Source organism: Candoia aspera, chromosome 8 (genome assembly GCF_035149785.1).
Source record: "Candoia aspera isolate rCanAsp1 chromosome 8, rCanAsp1.hap2, whole genome shotgun sequence".
NCBI lineage: Eukaryota > Metazoa > Chordata > Lepidosauria > Squamata > Boidae > Candoia > Candoia aspera.
The window spans coordinates 12,661,778-12,678,091 of NC_086160.1; the positions used below are offsets into that span (position 1 = coordinate 12,661,778).

The 16,314-nt window shown below is 42.5% G+C and overlaps 1 protein-coding gene across 1 annotated transcript in view; it reads right to left on the minus strand.

Moving 5' to 3' along the window:
• UGDH (UDP-glucose 6-dehydrogenase) overlaps nucleotides 1-13,199 on the minus strand; it is a 20,226-nt gene extending 7,027 nt beyond the window's left edge. Inside the window, exons 1-8 of the mRNA XM_063310701.1 lie at nucleotides 13,062-13,199; nucleotides 8,516-8,684; nucleotides 7,259-7,360; nucleotides 5,717-5,917; nucleotides 5,438-5,635; nucleotides 4,134-4,281; nucleotides 2,681-2,775; nucleotides 885-1,015 (exon numbers count right to left, since the gene is read on the minus strand). Of these exons, the coding sequence (XP_063166771.1) occupies nucleotides 885-1,015; nucleotides 2,681-2,775; nucleotides 4,134-4,281; nucleotides 5,438-5,635; nucleotides 5,717-5,917; nucleotides 7,259-7,360; nucleotides 8,516-8,677 (1,037 nt within the window). The 5' untranslated portion in view covers nucleotides 8,678-8,684; nucleotides 13,062-13,199. The remainder of the gene's footprint in view (nucleotides 1-884; nucleotides 1,016-2,680; nucleotides 2,776-4,133; nucleotides 4,282-5,437; nucleotides 5,636-5,716; nucleotides 5,918-7,258; nucleotides 7,361-8,515; nucleotides 8,685-13,061) is intronic.
• Between the last annotated feature and the right edge of the window lie 3,115 nt (nucleotides 13,200-16,314).

A 16,314-nucleotide genomic window follows, 5' to 3' on the forward strand; every position in this document is an offset into this window, starting at 1 on the left:
CTGTTAAATCAGGACTGAATGCTCTGTTAACCCTGGGACCATAAAAGAAGAAGAAGTGAAAGGTAACTAGCATCAAGTTCATCATGTGATAAACTCTTTCTGGCTTGGTGTGTTATCATTAAAGGAGCGTATTTACCTACTGATTAAATCAAACTCCCAAAATAAGGCAGAAAGGGCAGCTTTCAGGAATTGTAAAAGGTACATAGCTAAGCTGCAGAAAGGCTGCAGACCTACAACCTTGCAGCTGCTTCAGTGCTGGGATGCAAAGAATGGCCTCTACCCCCCGGTCTCCTTTTTTACATCTGCCAGAGTGAACAGGCCCCAACCTTTCTGCCCTTTCCTGTTTTTTGAAGGGGGAGAGGGGCACTAATTTCACTGGGGAAAACTGGGGAATCTTCCCCCAAAAGTTTCTGGGCCCTCACCCGCTTTGGGAGGGTGGCACTCAGCCTGCCATGCAAAGTCTGGCATGGCTCGTGAGCCAACAGGATGCGCCTATCCTCGTCTGCCTTGGAGGAAAATGGCGCTCAAGATGGCAAGTTGTTCAGCTGATGTGCATGGGATTGCATTACAAATCTTGAAACCTGTTTCATGCCAACAGACACAAGCAAAACATGAATATGCGGCCAGTATCCAGGTGGTGCTGCGCTACAGCAGCCAGATGTCAGGTCTGCATTTTAGCAACATCAGGAAGGCCGAAACTCTAGCTCACTTTTGACCTACTTTGAATGGACAGATAGGGTAAACATGGGAAGAAGAAACAGAGTCAACCCTTGAAATTTATTTGGTTTGGGGTTTCCTTTGTGTAGGAATTGGCTTTGTTTGGGATCAAAGCAGGACGAAAGCTAGGTTTAGGCTGACTGCTGCTTGAGTTTCCCTTGTTTTACCTCGTATCTCCTGTGTCCTTTTTAAATGCAAACCCCAAAATAGCAATCTTCTTATCGGTGACAGTGTTGAACAAGCTATCAATGATCCGAGAAGCAAATCTTCTTCGTTGATAGTCATTCATGTCAATTACCTGCAATTATTTGTTGAAAAAGAGAAAGGAAGGGGGAGAGAGTAAGGGCTCCTTTGTAAACATCAAATGAAGTTTACTCTAATTTTTCTCATATCAGAGTTTATAAAAACCCAAAAGCAGGGGAAAATATATGTTGCCCCGAAATATAACTCTTTCTTTCTACAAATTCACACCAAGGATATCCAGCCTGTTTCAGTTCCAAGGGCTGTACTTGGTTGCCAAGTTAGGAGATGCAGATGTCCACGGACATACACAACTTAAAGGCTCTTTTAGCCAAGGATGACATAAGAGGAAGGGTAGGATCTCAATTGCCCAAATTAAAAAAAAAACCCTCTATTTTTCAAAGCTAGAGACATTGTAGACCTCACTCCCTAGAGAAGAATGGGGAGGGAGGAGACCATATAAATCTCTCCTCAACTTGTAATGCTAATTAGGTCCTCAGCATTTTGCCCAACACGCCTGAATTTGCTAGCCAAATTCTCCTATCTTCTAGCACAGTGTTCCTCAACCTTGGCAACTTCAAGCTGTGTGGACTTCAACTCCCAGAATTCCCCAGCCAGCCATGCTGTTAGTCTTTGGACTGGCTGGGGAATTCTGGGAGTTGAAGTCCACACAGCTTGAAGTTGCCACGGTTGAGGAACACTGTTCTAGGATATCATAAGATCACTGCTACACATAATGTAGCTAAATTTTGCCTCACTGCTACAAGAGTGAGGCAACGAATATTGTCTAATAAAACTGCATTTATTCGATATATTTAAAATCTTCTCTGACCTTCTTTTCCTTTCCTCCTAATTCTTAACTTCTTTTAACTGCTACTTTTTAATGATGGATGTAGAATTTTATGTATATAGCGTATGGGTATATGTACACACGCTGGTCAAAGGCCACAAGAAACTTTACCTACCTACTTACCTACCTAGCCAATTGCTGTGCTTTTTCTAACCAACTGGAAAACCTTCCTGTAAACCTTGGAATTTCTAGATTTCTCTTGCTTTTCATGCAGAGCAACTTAGTAAATAACTAATCAGGAGCACCTCAGTCCTAAGAGTTCAAGGCCATTCCAAGAGAACAAATTTCTTTCTGCAGAAGCAGAGATGAAAAATGGCAAATATTTGGTGCACATATATTCTGCTTTTCCTTCAGGAGAGCAAAGGGGCATATATAGTTCTCGCCCCAGTTTTAATTTAACACTTAATCACTACTAATTGGATTTTCAAAGAAAGTGTACCAGCAGAAAAGTAGAACTTCCTTCATCCTTTCTGGTGGAACAAAAGCATACACAATTCCCAATCATTTTCCTTCATGCTTCAAAGCAAAGACAGACCTGCGGCATTGGTCAGTTGTCTAGGGATGAAGCTATAAATAGCTTCAAAGACATAAATAGCCAATAAAATCATACCCAGGGACAGCATTTTTTAAGGGTGGGATGTTGAAGAGGCTTGAAATCTCTGCCCAAAATAGGTCCTGGTTCTGCCTGCTTTTGGAAGGCGCACGATGGCACAGCTCTTAAGATGATGGGAGCTTGCACTGCTGTTATCCATACCACAATACAACAGTCCACTGCACTTCCCTTCCTAGCAAGACTTTCAGTGATAAGATGGTAACAAAATTATATTAACCATATTCCATTAGGATTGAATCCCCCCCACCCTCCACTCTTACCTGTTGCCAGTAGCGAGCAACTTCTGGTAAATTCAGAGCCTCGCAAAGATAAACCAAATTCAGAACATCTTTTTGAAAACAGCTCCCACCGAATCCTGGAGGAAAAACAGGTGATGCTGATGCTGCACTGCATAGACTTCTTTCCAGGTATCTTGATTCCATGGATATTTAATCAGCAGGATCTCCCCCAAAGAACAACTGTTTCCCTCCAAGCATGAACAACCTTAGAAGTACTAATGATTAAAAATAATGTTCTTGGGGCTACAACCAGCTCTGCAGCTGTTTCCAGGGAGAAACTTGCTTGTGAAGCACTTGCAAGCATGACCTTAAATATGTGCGTATTTGTGTAGTGACCCGATTTGTATTTTTAATTTGCTTTCATTTTTGTAATCTGGTTTCTTATGGCATAGATGCTACACAGATAAAAAAGTAACTTGAATTATCAATGAGTATTTCGTATCCAAGCATTTTTAATCTAATCTCTTGTTTCGGACTCCATCTGCTTTAACGTGAACCAGTTTTAAGCGGCCTCAAAATGAAAGATTTCACTCCTAAGAATGTTCTGATTGGATTCATCAGATAGACAAACTCACCATCCTTTTCAAATTGCATTATAGATACGATTTGTTTTAACAAGGCTATATCAATTTGTTTCTGCTGAGCAACAGCTCCTTCCCCAAAGGATGTGAACAGGTATTAAAAAAAAAAAAAGATTAATCTAGAAATACTGAGAAAACTTGGTAAAGGTCTTCAGAAAATCTGAGCTGAAGACCAGCATTAAAATTCAGCTGAATTTGTTTATAGAGGTCTGTTAAAATAACAGAATTAGTTATCAGTACATTGCATAAAGCACAGCTGGTGAACCGATGTCCCTCCAGATGTTACTGGATATAAAGTTCCCACCATTCCTGGCTATTGACCTTTGCAGTCTCCAGTCCAAAGACTAACAGATTTTTCTTTGGATTAGCCTTTTGAGATTAGCCAAGGTATGTTAGATGCTACAGGAATCAGCAGGGGTTGAGTCCAATTCAAGGAAGATGCTATTTATTTCACCAGTACCTCCCTGTCCCTATCACAGCCTTTTGTCCTTGTCTTTCCTAGGACAACAAATTTGGTAAATACAGGGAATCTTTTTTGTAGTTGCCCAACAGCCATGGGTTAGCTTGTATCAGCATCTGTCAGTCCTGTCCTGATAGGTTTCTAGGAAAACACTGAAGATCCACCAGGTTTTTTAGCCTTTCCTCAAATGGAAACCCATCTAATATGATATCACATTTCTGCACTATCTTACTGCTTTTATTTCTGCTGATGCATGACACTGTATTATAGAAGCCAGGCTCAGGAAGGCTTTTGCCCTTCAAGGTGGCCTAGAAACATTGTAACTAAATCCAGTAAGATGTTGCCCGCCCTTGGATTGCTCACAACTAGGAAGTTACCACTCTTCAAAACTTACCGACACTGGCTTTCAGAAATTTGTTTCCAATTCTTTGGTCCATCCCAATCGCTCTGGCAACCTCTTCAACATCAGCGCCCGTGGCTTCACAAAGGGCACTGATGGAATTGATGCTGCTAATTCTCTGGGCAAGGAAAGCATTAGCAGCCTGGGATTGATATAAAGGGAAAGTAAACGGCAAAGTTATTTCTGTTGAAATGCATCAGAAGATGGTAACTAGCAGAATAAGGCAATGGAAGCTGCACTGCAGCAAGAAAATGAAAAAGATGCCATCACCCTTGTTTACTATTACTGATAATAGGATTGTGCCTGCCTTAAAAATTATTCAGAGACTTTGCAAGTACAGGAGTATCCACAGGGGGTAGTCAAAAAAGTTAAGATGGCAGCAATGGAAAAAGATGGGAGGCTTCAATCATATGGATGCAGCCACTGTCTGGAGTTTTCTGACCCCTGCCCCTGACACACAGGCACCATGCTTGTCTGCTACTCAATAAAGCAGCCTGTCATTTTCTGGCTTCCAGACCAGCCTGAGAAAAAGATGCAGCTGCTTTAAGAGTCACAACTAGAATGAACTGAATCCTTAAAGCAGCCACATCTTTTTCAGACTCACTTGGAAAAAGAGGGGCCGCATCAATGAGCAGCAGGGAGAGGCCGTGCAAACATTTGCATGAGGGCTCAAGCCCTTCTCATGAATCCCCTTTGAAGTGGGCACAATCCTGGTTTATAACACATGCTTGCACAGGCCAGGCAATGACAGATGCAAAAATATATTTTCAGACAATCTCAACTCTAGTTAATAAATTAAAAACTTTCTCAGCTTTAAGTTGATGGAGGTAGGCTCGAAACTATGGCTGGTTTCACACAGTTGTGCTATGCCATGATTTGAATCACTATGTATTGAACAAACCACGGTGACATGTCACACATGATGCTAAACCATAAACTATAGTTTGCAAGCGTAGACTACTAAATAAAAAAAACAGCAAAGAAAAAAAGGTGTATGTATTGTGTGAACCAATTTGTGTGAACAGAGTCTTAGTGGTTTAATTCAAATCAGAGAATGGGATTGGGAGGCCCAGCTTCCAGCATCAAATGGCTTAATAAAAGGGAAATCAGCATACACCAGCAGATCAATTAAGCCAAGGAAGTACTGCCTAAACACCTTCAAGTTTTGAATAATCCTGTGTGACTGCAAATCAGTGAAACTATGAACAGCACAGGCCATCCTCTCTCTAAGTTGCAGTGAATATTTTGCTATCCACTGCTATGCTGATATATCGTTCACCTTTTCCTATGATACCAACCAGTTTGGAAAGCTCCGAGGACCATGTGTTTGTTGTCAGGATTTTCTCTTTGGGCACCCACTGCTCATAGACGGCACTCAAAGCATAGACGGCTTTCTGGCCCTCGGGTGTCTCATCTCCACCAATCAATACTCGGTCTGGGTTCTTGAGGTCCTTGACGGCCGTGCCCTCCGCTAAGAATTCCGGATTGGACAAAACCTGGAGCCAAGAGCAAAGATTGATTTCCAGATGCATAGACAAGAACCGCACCTCTTCGGTCCAAAAGAGGGGGCATCTTACCTGCAAATTTAAATTAGGTTTTGTGTTGGCATCAAATATGCGTCGAATGCTCTCCGCAGCCCGGACAGGAACGGTGCTTTTCTCAGTCACAATTTTATAACCGTTGGAGTTTTGTACTATCCTTCTTGCACAAGCCTCAATATATTTCAGGTCTGCGGCACGGCCTTTTCCCATACCGTACGTCTTTGTTGGGGTATTAACCTAAGTCACAGATTTTTTAAAAACGAGACATTCTTAGAAAAACCTCTTATTTCCTTGGCTGCCATCCGACCATGTAACAATCTGGTTCAGCTTTCGATCATTTAGATTATTTCTGTTAAGATCTGGAGAAAGTGGGCTGTATCTGTGATGTGTGTCTGAAGTCCTTCACGGTCGTCAAGTATTGCCGGTTGTCAGAATTCACTCCCTACCTAATGGCTAGCCTGTATATGTTAATTTATTTAAATGAGAGTAAATCAAAAGTAGTTTTGCTGCTCAGCACTGAATTAAGGAAGCTCAACATTATCTTTCCTGCTTCTCAATTTGCACTGAACCTCCCCCTTCCTTGAACCCAACTTCCTAAATTAGACCCACAAGTGCATTTTAGCAGGTGAGCCTTGTGCTATTATATTTCCTAGCATTCTTATCCTAAAACACAGAAGCATCCTGAAACTTTTCATACATACAAGGTCTCCCTACAGATATTTGTGTGTGTGGGGAAGCATAGCTCAAAGGTAAACCTTTGATTTGCATCAGCAGTGGCTCTAGGGTGGGGTCCAAATTGGCAAGATGGTGGATGGAATGTTGCGACACCAACCCCACCCTTTCTGGCTGTGTGTGTAATGTTGATGGGTGCGTGGAAGGGGTAGGGCTTACATCATAACGTTCCATCTGCCATTATGCTGATTTTGATTCCTCTTGCCCACCCACCCCAGAAGTCCCTGGTTTGCATGCCAGAATTCCCAGTTTTAATACCTGATCACTTCAAACAGGGCTGGGGAAAATTCCTATCTGAAACTCTAGAGTTACTGCCTGTTAGGATGGATAATACCAAGCTAAATCAAGCAAAATGGAACTTGTATTTCAAAAAGGTGCATACCCAATTGCCACTTGTGAATAGCACATATAAAGACTAACTGTTGGGAATATAAGAATCCACTTCTTAAATCCATTCCCACTGAATTTGGAAGAACTTATTCCAGTCATTGTGGATAGACTCAAGCTATGAATTTCCTGCATCAAACATGGAACCAGGGACACAGTCCTTCCTTTGTCCCCCTTTTTATGTTGACTCTAGAAAACCTATGATTAAATGAGGATACCCTATAGCCCATTACTAGCACTCTGCAAATATTCTGTTTTTTAAACTGTCTGTGCTTCTGGAACCCACAAAAATGGAGGGTTTTTCTTGGAATCCCCTCCTGATCTCCTTCCTGCAATGAATTTAGGAGCTGAGTGAAAACATTGCTGGCATTTATGATTAACTGGACCTCTTCTCCTGGTTTTCTCCCATTTCCCATGGCTGCAGTTTTGAACTTTTAAAAAATAAAATTAATTACTTACAGAAATAAACACAAGATCAGCTTCTCTAATAGCATCATCAATATTGGTGGAGAAAAAGAGATTCTTTCCTCTGCAAGATTCTACTACCTCTTTAAGTCCTGGCTGGAAAAAGAAATCAGCAAACAAAGCATTTTACATGTGCTTTATTCATGAGCAACATGGCTTGTGGAGACAAAGCAGGATAAAGGATGCGGCATGTGCTATGACATCTTCATACAACATGACACAAGTATTTAACTTGTGTCATTTACACAATGATGTCATGATGCATGCAACATCATTTTGGTGTCATTCAAATGAATGCTTATGCTAAGCAAGCAGCATATAGACTTCATTATGCCCCACTAAATCACACTAAGGTTTGATCTGGCTCAAGATGATGTGAGACTCTTTCCATTATACTAATGTCATGTAGAAATCGAAGACACTGCCTGATAAAACTATGGTTAAAAAAAAAACACCTTAGTGTTACTTGTGAATAAAGCTTCCAAGTCTGGCATACTAAAGTACTCATGCTCTGTATGCATTCTTTTTAATAAGTATTTGTACTCACTAGGGATCTATAAGAATTTGGTCCAGGGTCCTGGTAGGACTGAATTTGTGCATTTCATTCTCAGCAGATCTATAGTTAATATCTGGAGATCATTTGAAAGCCCTCTTTAAAAAATCCATAGGGGGCTTGGACATACCTTCTGCATTGTATGGGATGACCAGGTCTTCCACTTACTGTTTCTTTTCTGGACTGACTCTGTTCATTCTTCTTAATGAATGATTGGGGTGATTTCTAAAATGAGCATGAGGTCCTATGAACACTAGGGCACTGAAGTGTTAAGTATTAACACTTAGCTCCTTCAGTCTGGTTCATCAGAGGTTTTTCTGGATTTTAAAGAGAAAATCAGGCCTCCAGACTGAATAGATTTTACTTAATCCACACCTCCCTAATGCCCATGCAAAAAGATAGTCATTCAAAGACTATCTGCCATCAACCCAGTTCTTGTTTTGAAAATAACATTTATTTAAAGGTACAGAGCAAGTCCTTGTCTTAATTCTATTTTGCCCAGTGGGCAGTTGGGAATGTGTAACAGGAGGTCCTTCTGTTTGCCACTTTGAACAGGACATAAAAATTATTAACAATAAGAACGTATGTAATAAAGCCAGTAGCAAGGTTGCAGAAATCCATATAAATGAGATGTAGCATAAAAGAGAGGCAAGAACAATAAAGCAAGGATGGAAAAATATATTAGTCAGCAACTATACCTCATAAATTGGAAGTGTGTCAGAATTCCAGGCATTGATTCTAGCTTCATTGACATCAACAACAGTGACCTTAATTTTGGGGCACATGTGAGCAATAACACTACATGTTGGCCCACCAACGTAACCAGCACCAATACAGCAGATTTTCTTAATTTCAAACATAATTGATCTGGTAAGAATTAGGAAATAAATTGGAACAGGATCAATTCAGAGTTTCAACACTGCACAAATTAAAAACCATTTTTGAAATCGGTGTTCACGTTGGTAAAATGTGCTTGATTTCTGTTTGGAAGTTCTTTGAAGTCCTACTTATGCCAAGCTGGGAAGGATGCAGAGGTATGTTCATTGCAGGAGGCATATTATGATAACCACAGACCTGTTTTCTAGCAAGTTTTCATGAAAAGGCCTCAAAAGGAACTCTTTGCAAGAGCCACTCATCTGGTCATTTCTTCTATTCACACATGATCATCCCCCTCCCCCCCCCCAAGAAAATTAAACCCTGGAATATGGTAGCGACTAAGTTCTTTGCACACTCTTTTCCTACTTTACTGCAATAAGGGTAAGAATCACAAATGTGTTAATCTTCCCTAGCTGGAGAAACACAATGTAGCCTTATGATGGCTGTCCAAAGTTTCTCAGTCAATATTTCAATAGGATGGCTCTGACTGGTCTGTGCAAATGATGGCTTTCTACAGGGATTATGTGGCATGTTGAGATTGGGTCTAATGTGAAAGTAGGCTTTGAGACTCAATATTCACACACTGAGCATCATGTTCACTTTGGGTTTTAGGTAAATAATCATCCAACCCATGTGAATTCAGCTCATGCAGTCAGGCTTTGTGGAGCACCTAAGATATAATTTGGGCTTGCACATACACATGCAGGCTGTGTGCAGATACGATGTCAAAGACAGTCATGGCAGAAATACTGAAGAAGGCTGGTTCAACCTGGCATAATCTCAATCCTCCTTGCATACCCAGAATACTAGTGTGAATATAAGACATGAACCTAAGCAAAGGGAATTTTACAATCAGAGGTATCTTCACTCTGTGACTGGACAAGAAAAAGAGGGTCCAAGTAAGGTTGCGCTCTTTGTTAATTGGAGAGGTTCAAAAGAGTGGTATGCAAACACCCATATCTTAAGTCCCACCAATTATACCGAGAACCCAAAGCTCACCACAACAGAAACAAACATACTTTCCAAGGACACTAACATTCTTCCATTATATTTCTTATCTACAGTGAGTGGTAAAGTTCAACTGACTTACCCTGAATTCTACCCATGAATCACACCTATAGAATGTGTATCAGTGGCTGAGAACTTCTAGCTTAAAAAGGATCTCTGCTGGTCAGAAACTGGCCTCTGCAGTGCAACATATGTCCTCAATTTTTGAGTCCTTTTGAAAGGGATAAACATACTAGGCATCTTGATTCACTACAGTAATCCTAGTGAATTACTTCATGACTACACCTCCCAAAAGGATTATTACAAATCCCCATTTTTCAGAGTACTGAATCACAAACCATGGGAACAGACATCTCAAAAAAATAAAATAAAATAAATTCAGGCTTCCCTGGAATCTGCAAGTTGAGCATTTGATGAAATAGCCATTGCAATGTGGCTATAGAGCAGAGCTTCTTCCTTCCACACACACACCTCTTTTCGAAGTGTTTTGAAGGGAGTGCCCTCCCTTCCCCCAGGCCAGTATTTTCCCCTTTTTTTGAAAACACAAGGAATAAACCATTTGAGAGGGAGGAGTGGGGAGAGATGTATTGCCCAATAGATGCACACCCTCTCAATGGATTATGCAAGGACTTCACTTCAGAACTGGTCGGCCTTGTGGATTAGACATTCTTCCTGGAGATGACTGACTGCTTCAAACTGCAAATGTTTCTTGGTTTTCTTTAAGGGGCTCATCTGAGGGCTGACTGGGTTGGATTTACACATACGCCCAGAAAAAACGATTAAGCTGGATTCATCTACTATTCAATCAGTATGGCTCTCACTACCGATTTCTATATGGATCACACTGGATTTAAAATACTTACAGCACAGTAATCACATCAGCTCAACTGACCTGAAGATCATGTAACTTTCTTTCAACCAAATTAGTCACATTGCCAGGAAAACGTATTATCTGCTGTTTAATCACTTCCTAGGATATAAGAATTGCCTAATCTAGCATTTTATATTCTATGCCAGGGTTTCTCAACCAGGGTACTGTGAGAGGTCACTAGGGGTTTTCTGGGAGATCACAATTTATTTAAAAATTATTTCAAATTCAGGCAACTTCACATTAAAGAGGTAATTTTCATTCTTTATTTTCAGTACTGTTAATGCATATATACAGGACTTCACATGAAACAAATATAATAATTTTGTAACCTCCGGCCTCTATTTGAGCCTGAATGTGCAGGGGTTCCCTGAGGCCTGAAAAATATTTCAAGGGTTCCTCCAGGATCAAAAGGTTGAGAAAGGCTGTTCTATACTATCCAACCAAATACCCCAGGATTCATGATGGAAAGAGCATTTCCAGCCCTTTATCCTCAGTATCAAATCCACAAGCTCTGAACTAGGTAATTTCATTCTTTGCTGCTAGGCAAACAACTCTTGATAGAACTAATAATAATGATAAGCATGTGTTCAAAATGTTCAAAGTATTTCACCGCTACCCCATAAGGCAGAGGTGAGAAATGTTCTCCAGATGTTATTGGACTGCAACCTCTGCCCATCCATATCACAGCTAAGGCTGATAGGAATTCTAACAACATCTGGGAAGCTACTCAGCACTTTCAGGAAAGACAGGATGACTCCCTATTTTGTTGATTGGGAGGGAAGAGTGTCTGAGAGACTTGCCTTAGGCCATCTAATCAGAGGTAAGATATGATCTAGAAACTTCTGCTTCTGCCTTGGAACTTATTGTTGGTTCCCCTTGGACCAAGAAAGGGGTACAATGCAGAAGTGGCTCTACCCCCATACAAATACGGTAAGAAATGAAGGAACTCTCCTATCAAAGCATAAATATAAATATATTCCTTTATAACTTTTTGAAATAAAGCATAATAGTCTAGTGGGCCAAAGTTTGAACTTGAAATCTTGAACTTGACTACGAGGTCTCAATAACTCTCAGTCAATGAACACGGACATTCACTGCAGTGGAGCTAGAGATCCTGGCTCAAAACTCATTTCCTCTTTGGCACTTTGCTATGTCATTCATTACGGCCCACCCACCGGTCTCAATTCATAAAAGAAAGCTTTATTTCAACATAGATGACGTGTAAAGGATAACCATCTTATTTTCATCTATCTCTACTGCATTAAAAAAACACCCATGGCTAATATTATAGGGATCAGAAACCCAAGAACAAGGTTAGAGTGACTTATTAAAATCCCTTCCTATGATAAATATAGAGTCACTTGTTGAGATGGGCAGCTATAGAAATCGAATAAATAAATAAATTTTTTATTATAACCCTTAAAGATTTTTTCTATGCAGCCTACGGAATGTTAGAAATAAACTACAAACCATAGAAACAACATGGGCAGCATAGGTTTCAACCCCAATTATACTGGTACAGAGATTTATACCGCTCCTTAATGGACTGTCTCTCAACCTGTGAATCATATCTTTCAGTGGATCCAGACCTACCCAGTTGCTTAAGCACCACTGAAATATCATCCTAAATGCACCGAATACAGATTTGGGAAAAACCCATCTTAATTTTTCCATATCTCTGAAGGTGAGCTCCTCCAATCTTATCTCACAGGATTGTTCTAAGAATAAAACTGAGTGGTAATTGAAGAAAAAGCGGGATACAAATGTAGCAACACTGTAATACTGATACAGTGATACAGTAGTGAATGTGGTAAAACTAATGTGGTGCTGAAAATTAATGAGGACAATGTAGAAATTACTTCAAAAGAGTTTCTCAGAAACGAAGGGATGAGTGCTAAATATTCTTTCTGAACTCTATAATTAGAGAGCTGGGGGATGATGATCCTTCCAGATTAAACAGATTGTGGTTTGATGGAGTGCATGAATGAATAAATCAGAATAAATCAGGTCTTCTTGAGGGTAACCCCATTTTTATAAATCCTTAAACAATTTAATCTTCCCTCAACCTTTCCATCGGTGACAAGGAGACCAAAGCAACTCCAGCATAAATTGTTTTGGAAATGGAATTCCAGACAACGTTTGAGTCTAATTTCCCACTTTTGTGGTGCACGTGAAATTACGATAATAAAGTTTGAGCTCTCCTCATCCAGAGGGCGGAATTTGCAAAGCACGGTGGAAAAAGCCCCGTCCCACGCAGGTCAGCCTTGGTACAACTTGGCGCGCCGTCTCCTCCGATCACTTACCCCAGGAAGGAATCGGAGGAGTCGGGCGGGCGGGCTCATCCCCCCTGATCCGCGAGGCGCAGCCACCCCAGGAACGAGAAATGGAGGAAACGGAACATTTTGAAGAGGAAGGGCTGGGGAAGAGGAAGCCCACCCCCACCACCCCCACTAGCCAGCCGGTCCACCCACAGCATTTAAGCAGAATACCTCCAAGGCTAACGACTCCCAGCTCTTGGCGAGGACAGGCGATGCTGCAGCCGGAAAGCGAAGCGGGAGCCGCGCAGAAGCCCGATGGGGATCCAGCGGGGGACCCGAGCCAAGCAGCCGACGCCGCCCCTCTTTAAAAAGGCGCTTCCTCTTGAGCGGAGGAGGGGAGGTGGGAGGGAGGGAGGGAGGGAGGGAGGGAGGGGAGCCCGCGCTGATCCTCCCCCTTGGATGGGAACGGTGGCTGGGTGGAGGGGAAGGAGGCAGGCCGGCCAGAAGGAGGCGCGGGGCGGATGAAGGAGGCCGTGGGCAACCGAGGGAGGGGAGAGGTCAGCGGGGGAGCTCCGTGGCCGGCCGCATTAATCTGGGGCAGCTGAAACGGCGAGCCTCCCCCTCACCCCGGCATCTTCCAGGCTGTTCCTGGAAGGCGGCTGAGGGCGTGATGCCGGGCGCGCAGGTGGAGGGCGGGAGTGTGAATTGCGCCAGGGAAAGCGCCGCCGGAGAAGCCCGGGCGGGAGAGAGGCAGCCGGAGTCTGGCGGTTTTCCGCCGGCAGCAGGAGCGAGGCTGGGCAGTGGGAAAGGGGGCAGGCTTGGGCGGAAGCGGCGGAGCCGGTGGCCGGGCGGGGAAGGAACGCGAGCGGAGGAGGAGGAGGAGAGCCGGCGGGCCTGGGGGCGAGGGAGGGTCAGGCCAGAGAAGGGCGCCGAGCCCGGCTCTCCCTGCCCGCCTCTCGCCTCCTCCCCTTCCGCCGGCGAAGGAGGCCGAAGCTGACACCGCCGCCCGCTGAAGCCCGGTGGCCCGGGCCTTCCCGCTTTGCCAAGGGAAGGAGGGTGAGTCGGGCCTGCTGAGCGAGGAGGGAAAGGGAAGATTTGCAGGCCGAGGCCGTTTTCCCGCCGCCTGCCGGTCTGTCTGCGCGCGGAGTCTGGGGTTCCGCGTTCCGGCGCTCTTGCCCCATCTCGCCCCAGTTGAGGCTTTCCAAACGACCAAGGGAACGCGCCACGAGCTTCCACCATCCGCTCTAGTTATTTTTTATTAAGTGCCTCGATTCTACAAGAAGGAGAAGCTGCCCTTCCCCGGCCTGACACCCGTAACGGTATCTGAGTAGAGTGGTGATTTCAGATTACGCAGTAATTTTGGTTTAGGAAATAGGATTGCCCAAGCCTTAACGGCTGAATGTGGCTTCTGACGATTCCTGTCGTGAGGAGCTACGAATTGCAGTGAAACCCTACGCGAGTGGCGCAAAAACCTAGGCCAACTGGGTTAAAAGAAATAAGGTCTTGAAATGTGACATATGCAGATAATCTGTGTAGCACAGCCCCACATTTTTTCCCTTTAATATTATGTATATTACTGGACTATTACAATGAGCTCTACACGGGGCTGCCCTTGAAGAGCATTCGGAAGCTTCAGCTGGTACAGAATGCAGCTGGCCGCGTTGTAAACGGGTCAGCTATTCAACACAGCCACTGCTTCAGGGGCTGCATTGGTTGCCACCGTGTTTCTGGGTGTGATTCAAGGTGCTGGTTGTCACCTTTAAAGCCCTTCGTGGCTCAGCTGTTTCTGGCTCTTTCATTGTACATATAATACCAAACCAGTATTGGTATACCCCAATTAATCAATCTGCTCCATAAACAAGAACCCTATGTAACTTTTGAGAGCAAGATATTAATCCAGGGTTTCTCAACCAGGGTTCCGCAAGAGGTCACTAGGGCGTCACAATTTATTTAAAAAATTATTTCAAATTTGGGCAAGTTCACATTAAAGAGGTAAGTTTCCTTCTTTATTTTTAGTTTAAGAACACTGTGAATGCATATGTACAGGCCTACCCATGAAACAAACATAGCAATTTTGTAACTTCTGGGCTGTATTTGAGCCTGAATGTGCAGGGGTTCCCCAAGGCCTGAAAAATATTTCAAGGGTTCCTCCAGGGTCCAAAGGTTGAGAAAGGCTGTATTAATCTATCAAAAACACAACTGTGTAGTTGCAAAATAAGATTGGAACAATGTTGTATCATATACACAAGCTCCATAGCATGGAGTTACTCTGTGGTTTGTCCCGCACTCCCTCACAGACTTGGAAAGGGCTGTTGAAGCAGTAAATCTGTCCCCTGCTCAGTGCAGAAATCCAAATTAAAGCATGGCTGTTCGATGACAGTTATTCACTACTGACTGAAAGATGCTTTTTCAGAACCTTCGTTGGGGCAGATTTTGGGAGGGAGAGACATATGCCTCCCCCCAAAAGGTGACATGCTTTCCAAACCTCCAAATGCCTTTTCAACATCTAACAGGTGCTTCTGTGGTCTATCCACCTGCTCCTGGACAGTTCAGCAATATGTAAATGTGCTGACATTTTTGCCCATAGGAAGGTGCAGGACACTTTTAATTTGGATTTCAGAATAAAGGGAAATATACCATTTTAAGATAACAAGTCTTGTATGTGAATCCACAGAACACAACGCACCTACACAACTATTGATTTTCAATAAAAACTGGATAAACACTTCAGTCCCACTGAAGTCACTGTAAAACCACAAGTGGCTCAGAAATTACTAAAAATAAGGACAGCACATGCTAATGCAAACGGGAGGAACAAAAGAGGGATTGTTGTGAAGTGTTAGCAAAGGACACCAGTATTCCCCCATCCTGCCCAGATTGGTCTCTGAGATGGGTGGGGAATAAATTTGATATATAAATAAAATCCCAAAACAAGTTATCAGGAAATATAAAAATCCAGACTTTCAGAAGTTGATTAGTGGTTCTATTTATTGAGATAGATAAAAAGTGCATAAAACAAGCCCTTTATTTCAAAGCAAATTTTGTAGTAAAGGATTATTACATGGCACAGATCTTTTTGTTTGGCATGATTCAGGCAATTTAAGCCACTAAAATCCATCACAGTATTACGAATCTTTTTGCCCAAGGGAATTATTCTAAACTAAGGCAGAATGAGCTGTTGACAGTCTACATATAAATGTGAAATACTGATTCTGACACTTAAACATTAAATGCTGTAGAAATTCACTAAGTAGAAAAACCATGATTAGGATCTCCCTTTAAAAAAAAATCAGTTGGAGTTGTTGGCTTGGGTCATATAAAAGCTGCAGTGTCAGTAAAAGGATTTCTAAACCTTATTTCTGCATGGTATTTTCACAATTAAAATCCCTTTTTTTGAAGCAGCTTAGTGGGAAGAGTGGTTTCTAAATGTTACCACTCTGCTAATTCTACCATTATAACTAAAAAAAAAAGTCTTGAAAATAAT